The sequence below is a fragment of the Nannobrachium achirus genome (assembly GCF_963921795.1).
Source record: "Nannobrachium achirus genome assembly, chromosome: 22".
Taxonomy (NCBI): Eukaryota; Metazoa; Chordata; class Actinopteri; order Myctophiformes; family Myctophidae; genus Nannobrachium; species Nannobrachium achirus.
Window position 1 is genome coordinate 24360154 of NC_137829.1, and position 13527 is coordinate 24373680.

General features: G+C 40.6%; 1 protein-coding gene across 1 annotated transcript; it reads left to right on the top strand.

Moving 5' to 3' along the window:
- Positions 1-2687: 2687 nt before the first annotated feature.
- Positions 2688-7945, top strand: cytip (cytohesin 1 interacting protein; the record flags this gene model as incomplete). The annotated part of the gene is made up of 9 exons (XM_080752777.1): positions 2688-2747; positions 4184-4348; positions 4679-4731; positions 4825-4879; positions 5190-5292; positions 5707-5800; positions 6064-6130; positions 6649-6715; positions 7455-7945. 9 exons carry the CDS (start codon positions 2688-2690, stop codon positions 7943-7945), a joined length of 1155 nt encoding a protein of 384 aa, XP_080608903.1.
- Between the last annotated feature and the right edge of the window lie 5582 nt (positions 7946-13527).

Genomic DNA, 13527 nt, shown 5'->3' on the forward strand with positions numbered 1-13527 from the left:
CTCCTACATTCCAAGTGCTTGTCAGAGTGGGGGGTCCCCACTCCCCAGTTCAAATATGATTATGTTGGGGGGTCACAGCCTGAAATGGTCGAGAACCACTGGCCTAAAGAAGCCAGCCAGCTTGTCTGACTGTCTGAGGTCGCCCCCCTCTGGACAAAACCAAACTGTACATGCTCAGCAACCATAATGGGTGTGTTGGTAGTGCCAAAAGGTTGGAGAATGTATTTAGGGCAGCCTTGCCAAATATAATTGGACCGAACCGCCCATGTAAGTACGGCTGTACAGCTATGGCTTTGGGCAGGAAGCGCCATTTGAAGAAGAAGAATATGTACAAAGTATATATAAATAATTTTGCTACCTCAGACATGTAAGTGCCCAGAGCTTGAAGTTGCACATTGAGGAGATTTATTTGTGTGTGCCATATTGTCTCGTATATAGTGCTGTACGCAACATGCTGCTAACTCAGTGTCATGAAGGATACTAGATAAGACACTACTCTATCTAAATGTAGTGAATTTATTGATCACATTTCAGACTATGTTTGTGGGAAGGAGGTTGTGTGGAAAAAATACAGCTTTTTTCTAAGTGAAAGTTCCCAATTAATCTAAAAAAAGAAGAAGAAATTAAGAAGTTATTATTTTTTCATAATGTAGATATACACAGCAATGAGCACACTTTCCTACTAGGAACATTGTAGAACAAAATCCTTGTAAGCACCTTATTGACTGACCAATACAACAGCAGATTATTTAGGAATTCATGAATGCACATGCGTTTTGTAAACTTGATTATAGTTATTCACACTGGAAGCATGTTATTGATTCAAAAGTTTAAATCAATACTGCCAGTTGCACAATTTGATTATGACCAACAAATCACTGAAAGTTCTTTTGAGTGCATCAATGTGATATGGATATGAATATGTACAGTATGTGCGATTATTGTAGCCTAAGTAGTATCTGTATTTAGTATATTTTCTTGGATGTCTGTGATGAGGGAATTCACTCAGAAAGTCTAGAGTTTGAACCGAGAGTCCGAGACTAATGCTTTGACAAACATGGTTTATAAAACCTTTAAATAACATGCTTAGGCAAAGGAGACACAATGCAAATCTGTGCACACCAGTGTGTTTGTGTTTGTGAGCGTGCAGGTTTTATTCATTTCTCATGTTTTCTTTTTTTTTTTTTTTCTAATAACCATGTTTTAAAATTGGTTCTGTGCAGAAGATCTTATCCACCATGGATTTGAATGCTGCAATCCATAAGATCCAAGTCTCCCTCGCAGGAGACACAATTTCTCTAACCCTAACCCACTGAGCTAAGATGGAATGTCTGCTTGGGCCGGACAGATATTACTTGTCAACCACTAGTGTTCTTACCTGACCACAAGGTCTACCTTTCTCAGTAGAAGAGCAGGGAGACCACCTCCAAACACTGAAGACGTGCTAGATATATTGTCTTAACATATTCTACTATAAAGATTGGTAAAATATTTTTGTATTCACTAAACAAAGTTCCACATTGCAGCTTTAATCTGTGTCTAGTTTAACTTTACATGTACTTGAGTTGTTAACTTTTCCAAATACTATCTGTATAGCATACAGTATTTACAGTGTTACGTCAGTGTTGGTCCATTGTTTTTTATTTTGATGGATTACTAGATACTAATCAGCAGTAATTGCCTATTGAAAATAAGCTAACATAGGCCTCTGTTAGCAAGCACTTTTCTGGATGGTACAGTTTTTTCATGTTCCAATCATGGGTTGTGTAAAAGAAATGTTAGACTCATATACATGAGTCATTTCCGCTATTGCAGATGATATAAATTACATTGTATTGTGGTCATGTAGTGCTCTGTACCCTGTGGACATAAAGGGTTTTGTTCTATGTCTGTAGGCTATGCTGAGCCATATTTGTGTTGTGCCATGAGGCCTATCATTGAGTGTTTTGCTAAGAACCAGATGACAGGTGACAGAGAAATGTAAACATTGAAAGTGGATGTGTTACTTAGCTTAGAAGAGACTCCTCAGTCATTCCAAAGAGAGATAATTACCATGTGCAATTTATGATTGGGGACCTTTATTTTTTTGTATTGTGTTTGACACAACTGTATGTCTGGCCTAATATATATATACAGTATATATAAAATAATCAGATGGACTACATTTATTTTTTTCGGCTGTGATGTATAACCTTTTTTGTAGGTCTCGTGTAACAGTACCTGTCAATTCGTTGTCTCTGCACTATTTATTGTATGGAAATACATGACGTACAGATCGTCAATAAACTATTTTTTATGAACATACAGGTATCTTATTTTATTTGAAATGTACGCAGGTTTCTTGTTGAATTGTGAAATGTGACAAAAAATGTCTATGAATTTCATTATAACATCGGTGCATCATACAGAACTGTGTACACACACCACTGCAAGATACCTTTTACCTGGTGTCATTTACTTGAAATATCTCGTTTTAGTCATTTAGTGTAATCACGTAGCTAGACTCGATTGTGACTCATCTTGAATTTCTGCTCCATATACATTTCTCTTGCTGTGATTGTGGCCGTTAGATAAGGTTAAGCAAAGCGTGTGACTTTGGCTGTCAGTCTACAGAGATGAGTCACAGCCTTAACGGATTTTAGTCCCAGTCACACAACTTTGCTGTGTCAGTAACAATAATAACCAGCATGGTCGGTATCGTTCAGTATGGTAACACAAGAAAGGGTTGCATCAAAGCCTTTGGATTGGTACGTGCCAGTAATAGTGAGATGCACAATGTTTTTTGATGGTTTAAACATTTTCCCATTTATTTTCTCTCACAAAGACCTGAGTTCTGCATGTATATGAGATTCTGCAGCTGCAGCTTACCAACTGCCACCACACAACAATATAAACCATTGCAGTGAGGGAAATTGATGCAGTAGAATATACCAAATGATAGCAAACAGAGATTTCAGAGCCTAGATGGGGATAGGGATGGCTTTAAATGTCATCATACTCATACTGACACTGACAGTCCGATCATAGTTGCTGCAATGTCTTTGAGGAGGGCTTGTGGTGTCTTGGCTACTGCTGAGGCCTGGTGTCATGCACGTTCAGTGGGGCATAGGGGATCCGTGTGGGTTGAAGAGTCGGTCAGCTGTTTTTAGGATAATATTATGGATGGTGAATATGATGCCTAACATAATGGCCAATTATCCCGATGGGTAACAATGTTTGTTGTTTGAGTTGGGATGTTTTGGAATGCAGCGTGGAGCAGATGGCATGCAAGACGTGCTATTCACAGACAAGCTCAATTTCACCACAACAATGTGGAAAGATGGTAGATTCATGTTTTACAAATATAACTCGATGCCACATGATGTTATAGGCTTTGGTGAGATTTGGCATTTGTGCCCTGTGGCTCAGTTTTGTCTAACTCATCCATGTGTGTGTGTGTGTGTGTGTGTGTGTGTGTGTGTGTGTGTGTGTGTGTGTGTGTGTGTGTGTGTGTGTGTGTGTGTGTGTGTGTGTGTGTGTGTGTGTGTGTGTGTGTGTGTGTGTGTGTGTGTGTGTGTGTAATTTCCCTTTTGATCCAACCATGTCTGATGCCTTCAGCCCAATGACCCGTGCTGTCTGTTTGGAGAGCATGTCACTGGCCCCGAGCGAAATCAGCCTTTTGTCTGTCCTGTCCCTCCTAAGACAGGTTTAGGTCTCAGGCTCAGGTTGAGAGGCCGGGTCCTCTGCTCTACCGAGGGGAGGCCAGTGAGACTGAGAGTGGAGAGGCGAGAGACAGGTGCTCGGTGGAGGTGGCAGCATCTCATGCATTACTGATTTCAGACAGACCATAAATCAAATCGCATGGACTGCAAGAAGAAAAGGGGCTGTTTGAAGGGGAGGGGAATGGGGAGGGCTTAAGCAGATTCCTTTCCTATTCACAGCAGCAGATCAGCAATTCACAAGAAAGAGTGAGAGTGAGAAAAAAAGAAAAGAGAGAAAAGAAACAAGAAAGAGAAGAAAGCACGTTGAGGGCTGAGTTCTGCAGAAACAGGTCCACCACAAGCAGCCAACCATCACATGCGGTGGATTTCCTCTTTGACACAGTTGCTTTGCGTTGCATGGAGGGGCAGGGCCGCAGAGTTCATTAACAGCTACTGTAGCAGGAACGTGATGGTGCTTTGAGGAGAGTTCTACCGTCTAGTAGTCCACCATGAACGCCAATGAACTTCAGCGCCGGGGCAGCCAGGACACTTGCATTCTGGACAACTCTCTGAGGAAGAAAGGTCGCCTGTGGTACCGCCGCTCACTGAAGGAAAGTGATGACAAACAGCGGCCGTCTGCTGGAACTCTACCTAGAGGCTGGAAACAGGTGAGTGATAAGGCATATGTGTAGTATATGTGTAGTTCACACACCTGAACCAATGTTCATACCAAGTGATGAAGTTTCATACTGAGTGTTATACTGATACTTATGAGTTGTACTTGTGCGATACTAAGAAGCAATGAACTAACTGTTAATAACCACAACACACCAGCATCCATTGACACAGGCACAAAGCCCTTTGACAATTTTAATCTTTTAGAGTTATGTAACAGACTAGGCTCAAAATGAACAAAAATGTAGAATGCAATGAACCAGTTCAGTACAGTGGCCTGACATGTTTGATCTTAAGAGGAACTCTGCATTTCCCCTTTGCAGGCGAAACAACGCAACTCAACAAGCAGTTTGATTGATTACTCTGACCCTCAGAGGTAAATATATTGATTTAATAGCTGTATAATCTTACTTTATCTCATATTATAAACTGCAAAGCTAACAAAACTATATATTTCTCCTTTACATAGAACATCTGTTGTTTTGGAGAAGCAAGACAATGATACATATGGATTTGAAATTCAGGTGAGTTTATATAGTCATATGTATTTTTCTTAATTGACATTAAATTGGTAATATTGACTTTGTTTTCTTTATTGGTCTGTGAAACATCATCTTGAAGAATTCAATGCAAATATTTGAATAATAATAAGATTATACTGTTAATATATATTAACAGTATAATCTATATATTAATTAATATATATATTAATATATAATCATGTCAAGGTGAAGCATGAGGCAAACACTATTTAATCTTGGCTGTTCATTTTTATTACTTGAGACGATCTTTTCTTGTCTGTTCTTGAGAACAAATCGTCTTCTGTTGTTGCAGACTTACGGACTGCAGCAAAAGAGCAGCACAGCTTTGGAGATGTGCACCTTTGTGTGCAGGGTGCAAGAGGACAGCGCTGCTGAAACTGCAGGCCTGACCACAGGTGAGCTTCCCATAATGTACCTCCCACACTGTGTGGCCTCTTTCACATCCTCTCTGCACACACTCACTCACTCACTCACGTCAGTATGCACGCACGCACGCACGCATGCATGCACGCACGCACGCACGCACGCACACACACACACACACACACACACACACACACACACACACTTTTGTATACGCAGTGTCAGTTTTTATTGATTAATTATTATATTATAAAAAATATGAACAAAAAAATTAAATATACTTGGTTCACCGGAGTTCCCCAGGGCTCTACACTAGGCCCCACCTGTTTTCGTTCTACACTAAATATCTTAAAAAAATAGATGATCTACAAGAGCTTGTAGATTTGCTATTTTCATGCTATAGGGTTCATGTACCTTTGTGTGCTTGCTCTCTCTCCGTGTGTTAGGTGATGTTATCATCAGCATTAATGGGGCGAGCATTGAAGGACTGTCTCATCAGCACATTGTTGACCTGATCCGAGACTCCACCAATGTACTGAAGTGAGTAACATAAATTATACATGTATCTGTAATCATTGTTCTGATATACCGGTATATATTTATTGTAATCGATTTTCTATATTTCATTACGTTTATTGGTTAGATTAACTGTTGTATCACTCTTATACGCACTTTATACAATGTGCTGTAGCTCCACTCTCTGGAGATCAATTTTGTGAAACTAGTGCACACCAACTGAAAATGTTTCCTGGACAATGTTCAAACTCAACGACTTGTTTGTTTATCTGGATGTGTGATTGCAGGATGGAGACCATTTGTGGGACTGTCGTGAAAAGGATTGAACTTGAGAAGAAGATGAGCTTGCTTAAGGTGCGTCTCTATGGCACTGCCCATATTTGTCGTAAACACAGGTTTGTGGTTAGGTTTAGGTATAGGTTTCATAAAGCCTCACAAATAGATGACAGAAATGAAAGAGAAAGAGAAAGAGCAGGTCACCGAGGGCAAGCACTGGTTGACCTGTTGCATCACGAATGTGCAATAGGCTGTGATCAGCTATCCCATAACTAAACCCATTCAAAGTAGGACACACACACGCACGCACGCGCACGCACGCACGCACGCACACACACACACACACACACACACACACACACACACACACACACACACACACACACACACACACACACACACACACACACATTTTGAAATATTTTTCTAAGTAAGAACATCATGATTACACGGTTCTATCTGCATGCAGAGTGGTTTTGAGATATCATAGGGTACAGTAGATACACCCATTTCAATTTAGTATTTTTCTATAAGGGCTTCAAATATTACATGTACGGTCAACTTACAAATGTGTAACTGTTTTTTTTTTCATACAGCAAACGCTAAGAGAGAAACGGGTGGAGTTACAAGCACTTACGTTACAGGAAAAGCGGCTGATGAGAGGTGAGTTATTTTTTTTTGGCCAGCTGTCAAACCACAGCACTTCCTTTCCCCACTATCATGATCATTTGTGTTTAACTAGTAATATGCTGATGTAATATGCTGATGTAAAATCAAGTGCAGTCTTCAAGGTGAAGTACAAGAATAAGTTTCCCAGGGGCCAATTAACTGAAAAACTGTTGACACACATCCTGTCTCTGGGATGAGCTTTCCTCTGAACCTTCATTGATGTGACAGCCTTATATCAACCACATCCTGTACAGTTCAATTGAATATATTAATTCACAACAACACTCGCTTCATTCTCAGTCAGTTACAGGAATTTATTTTGATGACATTAGTGCTTGAACATGCTGATACATTATGATGTGTACATAGCCTATACTAACATATGGTAGAAAGACAACAGGATCTCACTTTCAGTTCAATGGGACAGTGTGAGACCATTTAAGTTTGGCATCAGCTCTTAATCACAAGCTGCAAGCATGAATGCAAATACAGTTGCGGCTGTACAGCACAGGTGCCAGTCCAGCAGTGCTAGAAACAATTCATGAACTAAAAAATAAGGAACTAAACTGAAGCTAGTGAAGTGTGCAGTCCTGAGTATACATACGAGAAATCCATAAGCCATTGACTGGCAGTTTACGATAATCATCTTTGCTGTCTCATTTATTCAACACATCACATCCTCACATTCTCAATCTAAGAGAAATGTTTTTTTGTGAATTTGTGTCCCCCACAGGTAACTTGAATGGAAGCTCTCTCCACCCCTCTCTGGAGTGCCAGGTGTCTTTAGACTCGCTGACAAGCCGCGGCCATGGCCAGCGTTTTTCCAGCGACAGCAGCTACAGGAGTGTGATGACTGAGGACAGTGACCAGGCTAATAGCGTGTTCGGGGACCTGAACTCTCCCAGTTCATACAGCACCACCGATGACAGTTTATTCTTCTCTACAGATTTCCCCAACCCGCAGAGCCCTGGTCAGATCTTATTTAGTCCCATCGGCTCCCATCGTATCCTCGGCCGCAGTCGCACTTGCAGCTCCAGTTTGGCTGGCAGCAGCACTTCCCTCTCCCCTTCCTGGGATGAAACCAGGGCCTCTACGTTGTTTGGCACACTCCCCAGGAAAAACAGGCGAGGCAGCGTCCGGAAACATATTCTGAAGTTAATACCTGGATTCAACCGGTCAGTGGAGGAAGAAGAACTGGGACCAAATGAGATGGAAATCAAATGACAGTCCCCTCTGTATCAGAAATGAACACTTGAGGGCATGGCTGTACACACACACACACACACACACACACACACACACACACACACACACACACACACACACACACACACACACACACACACACACACACACACACACACACACACACACACAAAGAAGAAAGGTATAAGAACTTACTAAGAACCAGAATTTAGAGGAAGAAGAAAATTGCCTATTCATTATTACCGTAGCTAATTCAGATGCCAGAAAACCTAGCAAGTTCACAATTATTTGGCATGAGATACACATCTCTAAAAACAGGCGTCACAACCTCTCAGAAATGCAGAAGAAGCTTTGAGGTGCTGATGACTTAATTTGCTGTTGCTGTGCGTCATACTCTGAAGACTTTTATCTTGGGAAAACAAACAAAAACGTACAAATGAATATAATAGTTCATACTTCATAATAGCCTATGATGTATTCTCCTTTGTTAAAGCTCATTTTAAGTACTTTCATTGAAAGGCACATTCTAAATTATTTTAGAAAATGTGATTCATTACATAGCTCAGACTCAGAGACAAACACAGAGGTTGAAAAAGCATTATGAAAATGTCTAAATTAACCTTCCTTCCCCTTTATGTCAGTTTATAGCCTAAGCCATGTGAAAAAAAGAAGAGCCATTGTGAATGTAGCAGTTAACTAAACATATTCAAAGAGTTTCTGCTTTGCCATAATAACCACGAGTGACTGATAAGCATTATTAATTGTGACTGTGAGAAATACTGTGTGTATATTTAGTTAGACTAGATGCTGTATGCATGTAGGCTACATGAAAACTAACGTGAATATGATCTAAAATAATGCGTTTGACTCCTATGTTTTTTTTTCATCAATGTTGTACTGTATACCTTAAAGTCAGAAGCGGATGATATAGGCTATAGCCTATTATATGATTCTTACCAGCATTTCACTTTTGTTGACAATATACTGTCATTTGTCACGTTCAACATAGGAGGCTGAAAACCATAGTTTGTACCACACTGATGTGAGAGACGCTCAAAACAGGATGTGGTTTAGGGCATGTACAATTTTCATTTTTCACTTTCAGGTTTTGCACATCCTACTTTTACTACAGTGCAGAATAGTTTCCATTATGTTGTGTACTGTAAATACATGTATGTTTTGTGTTAATAGTTTTTCCCCCGCCAATGATAAAAAGATGCATTTGAAATGTTAATAGATTGAAAATGCAGTAGATTTATTTGAATGATGCCTCATTTGCTAATTTTCTTATGCCCTACTGCTGTTAAGCTACTGCATCAAAATATTTGTGGGCTATTAATGGAATCAATTGAACACAATTAAAACTGGTCAATTGTTTCAATAAATGCAGCCTCTCTTTTGATATTTGAGCTAGTGTCCTCTAGTGGTCAATCAATGACACGCAAGCGTTTTACATTTAATGGCGTAAGCCGGTGAGCAGTCGGAGCACACATAGTGGCAGCTGCAAATTGATTGTCCACTGGAAAGTGATCCAAATGTTCGAGTTGAACAAGGTTTTAACCTTGTTTATATACTCTATGGTTTTAACAGAAGCTTAGCTGTGCGTATTCATACATGTCATACAACAGGTGAGTTTTGTTATTCGGTGTATACAGATTTTTGCAGCATCCATTAATAGCTTACAAGCAGCTTACAAGTAACTTACTTATTTGTTCAACTTGTGATGAGTAGGCCACAATCGATTAAATATAGGCCTACCTACTATTTCAAGCAGAATACTTTTTTTCATTTGGAGTAAATCATATTCAAAATAAATAGGCTATTAAGTAGGTTAGTAGGATAATATTATATTATAGCCTAATTCTGAAAAGGTTCCTGCTTTTAAATAGTTCCCTTCCTACATGTCAGTATGACTATGACTATGACTATGACTGTTTATATAGACTAGAGGCAATTGATGACCAACATGTCACAAGGGATTTATGTATAGGCTAATCAGGTTTTGACTGCGATACTGAACATGAAACTGATGATACATTTATATTATCATTTTGTTTTGAACTAAACTGTAAAAAAAAAATCACACCCGTATGAAGTGGAGCTGTGTGTGTGTGTGTGTGTGTGTGTGTGTGTGTGTGTGTGTGGATCATGTGTACCGATTTTTGTGACATTTGAAGAAAATATGTAGGAAAAGGAGCAAAAAGTGTGTTTTGGAGAAAATTCAAGATGGCGGAAAATCTATCATGGCGCAAATGGGCGTGGCCTATATGGGGAGATGCGTCATGACCCAAGGAATCCAGGGAAAAAAGATTTTTAATTTTCCGACCTACGGTTCAAGAGTTACAGGCCAAAACGTAAAGTGGGGTGTTATGGCGCCACCATGCGGCCAAATGACACAAATATTTTTTATTTAATCCTTGAAATCATTATGAACCTCCTCTCCAAGTCTTGAAACTCTAGCCCCTATGGTTTGCGAGAGACAAATAATTGAATGTGAGTTTTTGCGATTCCCATTATAAGTCAATGGGGAAAATTAATTCACTAATAAATTAATATCAATTAAACTAGTGAACCTTTCTCTTAGCAAGTTACTAGCCCACGATTCCCGAGTAAGCCGGTCGATTTGACATATGGCGCGAGTGTGTGGTGGCAAAACTGTGGGACTAGTAGCGTGCCGAAGTTTAGGAAGTTCAGGCTACATACAGACACACAGACAGACAGACACACAGACAGACACACAGACAGACCCACACGGCCACGTATAGGGAGCCTGTGCTTCACACAGCTCCAAAAAGGCAAGCCATAATACATTGTGTCCACCAGATGGCAATGCAAACTCATTCAAGTTCAAACATTGCAACCAACAGGATATCTCCACTGCATGGTGAATAATAAAAAAGTAAATGATACAAAGCACATTAGGATATACAGCTGAGATGAGTGTATTTATTTTTAGTCTAACATTTCAGAAATAACATTTGGTCCATGTCCATCACCAGAATGACACGGAGATTACAATACAGGTATGTGTGTGTGTGTGTGTGTGTGTGTGTGTGTGTGTGTGTGTGTGTGTGTGTGTGTGTGTGTGTGTGTGTGTGTGTGTGTGTGTGTGTGTGTGTGTGTGTGTGTGTGTGTGTGTGTGTGTGTGTGTGTGTATTTCATATTTATTTAATAGCTGAGAAAAGACAAATAATCTGAATTCTGTTTTTGTTGGGCACACTGTTGCAAGGTCAGGTAATTGAGCTACTTTGAGTGTTATTTAAGAATGTAAGGTCTTTATATACACATAATGTCATTAAATACATTTCAAGACATAACCAGGCTCAACTTAGAACACATGGAAATACATTCCAGTCTCATTAGCTAGCATTGCTGTAAGTTGGACTAAACCTATGGCAGAATGTTAATCATGCCTCATAATGTTACTGGAAGAAGGTGGCCACCCAGGAAAGATTAAGGAATCAGTACAATCTCTCCATTTGTGTATGCCAAAGTGACAAAGAGCCTTTATTGGCCCCACAAAAAAAGTTCTGTTCTTTGGTGGCTCAGCACACACAGAATTACATTGCGTAGTAAAGCACAGAAAGACGGCGTGCCTGTGCACCATTGATTAACATGCAGGATGGCATTCTCTCTCTACACTCTCATACTGTAGGATAAGAAAGTCTATTTTGATTGGACACAATGGCGAGCTGACCGAACTCAGATCCTTCTTTGCTTCGGAAAAAGATTCTGCAAAAACCAACTCGACAATCTAGAATATCAGAGCAATTTGATTATTTACAAACAAAGATGATGGAGACAGAACAGGGCATGGCCCCTCCCAAACCATCCCTGGATGTGGGGATGGATGAAGATGCACTGGCTAGCCAGGTGGTGGAGATCATCAGTGGCATCACTCTAGGAGCCCTCCAGTCTCTGGAGAAGGCTGTGGACACAGCTGCCCCCTCAATGGACGAGGGAGACGACTCTGTCTTCTACGACAACGAGGACCCGGCTTCTAAGGACGCACACAAAGCGGCATCCGAGTGCGGGGACGGGAGTCGTGTCTGCAGTGACGCAAACAGAACACCTTTTCCACAGGAAGAGGATGCTACAGGTGGCACAGGCACAGGTCTCATCAGTGAGAATATGTATTTGCTGATGAAGACAGCGGTGAGAGAGCAACAGGACACTGAGACAGATGAGTCGCACTGCGAAGCCCAGATGCCAAAAACCGAGCCCACAGACCCTGTTAAAGAACATCAGCTCACCCCAGAAATGTCAGTTAGCGCCAGTGGAAAACCTCTTGAAGTAAATGACGGAACACACACAGGACTCCAAACACAAACCCTACAGACGGCATCCACACAGGGAGGTAAGACAAACTCTGCATTACACTGTGAGCACATCAATAAACACCTGAGAGGGCTTTTTTTGTGCTATGATTATGGATACAATGTTGATGTAGTTATAGGTCTACGGCACAGTTACATTGTATTGCATAGTCAAGCAGTACTGTAGTTGCGCTTTGACAGAATGTTCAATGTTGTATTTTGGTTTCTTTTAGCTATTATAAAACTGTTTTTCAACTTTCCTCATACCAGAAGAGGTGAATGAGGCAGCGTCATTGCTGCAAGACCAGATGGAAACACAGACACCTGCGATTGAATTCTTACATGTATCTGAAGAGGAGAAGAGAGCCGAGATGAATGGAGATACAGAGACCCCAGAGCAGATGCCTAGTGAGGAGCTCCAGGTATCTGGTGAGAGTCGGGGTGAGTTGGACCAGGAGCCCGAGCAGGATCACAGCTCCCAGACTTCCTCTGGGTCACCTCAAGACTCCAAACCCGGCTTCTCCACCCTGCCTCGGGCAAAGAAGTCTGAACACACTGATGAGACGTCACCCTTCAACCATCACACCTCCTCCAAGTACAACACTGTTTCCTACCGCAAGATCCGCAGAGGTAACACCCGTCAGAAGATCGCTGATTTTGAATCCATAATGATGAATTCATAAGAGAAGTTATTATTTCAAATGTAAATATCTGTACTTGGCCCATAACATATTTAAATCGAGCATTGCAGGATGCTGAAATAATGATCAATGTGGTTGTATCTCTCCGCACACATACTAGAGACTTGTCTCTTACTTGAAAATATACTTGTACACAGTACATTCACAGATACTTTAGGTATACGGCCAGGGTTGACAACAAATGCTATGACTCCAGTAAAGAGCGTTCTATTCATAGCTGTTGCATGGTAACTGGGTGGAGAATGATCCATGGGACCTATCTATATCTAATCTCATAAAGGTTTTTCATTTGATAGCTTTACAGCATGAACAGTTTGATTATGTAAACCAGGTATTTGAACAGCAGATTAAAAAATAAGAGGCTTGGGGGCCTATAATCCTGCTAGCTAATATTAATGACTGAGATGTTGGTTGGTAGTTATTAGAGCTTCAGTACTGCAGAGACCCTGAATAGCATTCTCTGCATAAGGAACTATGATAAGTACATTAAGGAACCATAACAATCTCCCATATGCATTCAAGTAGTCTGTACCTAAATCTGATAGATTCTGCATTCTAGGAAAAAGTGATTACATTTTGACTT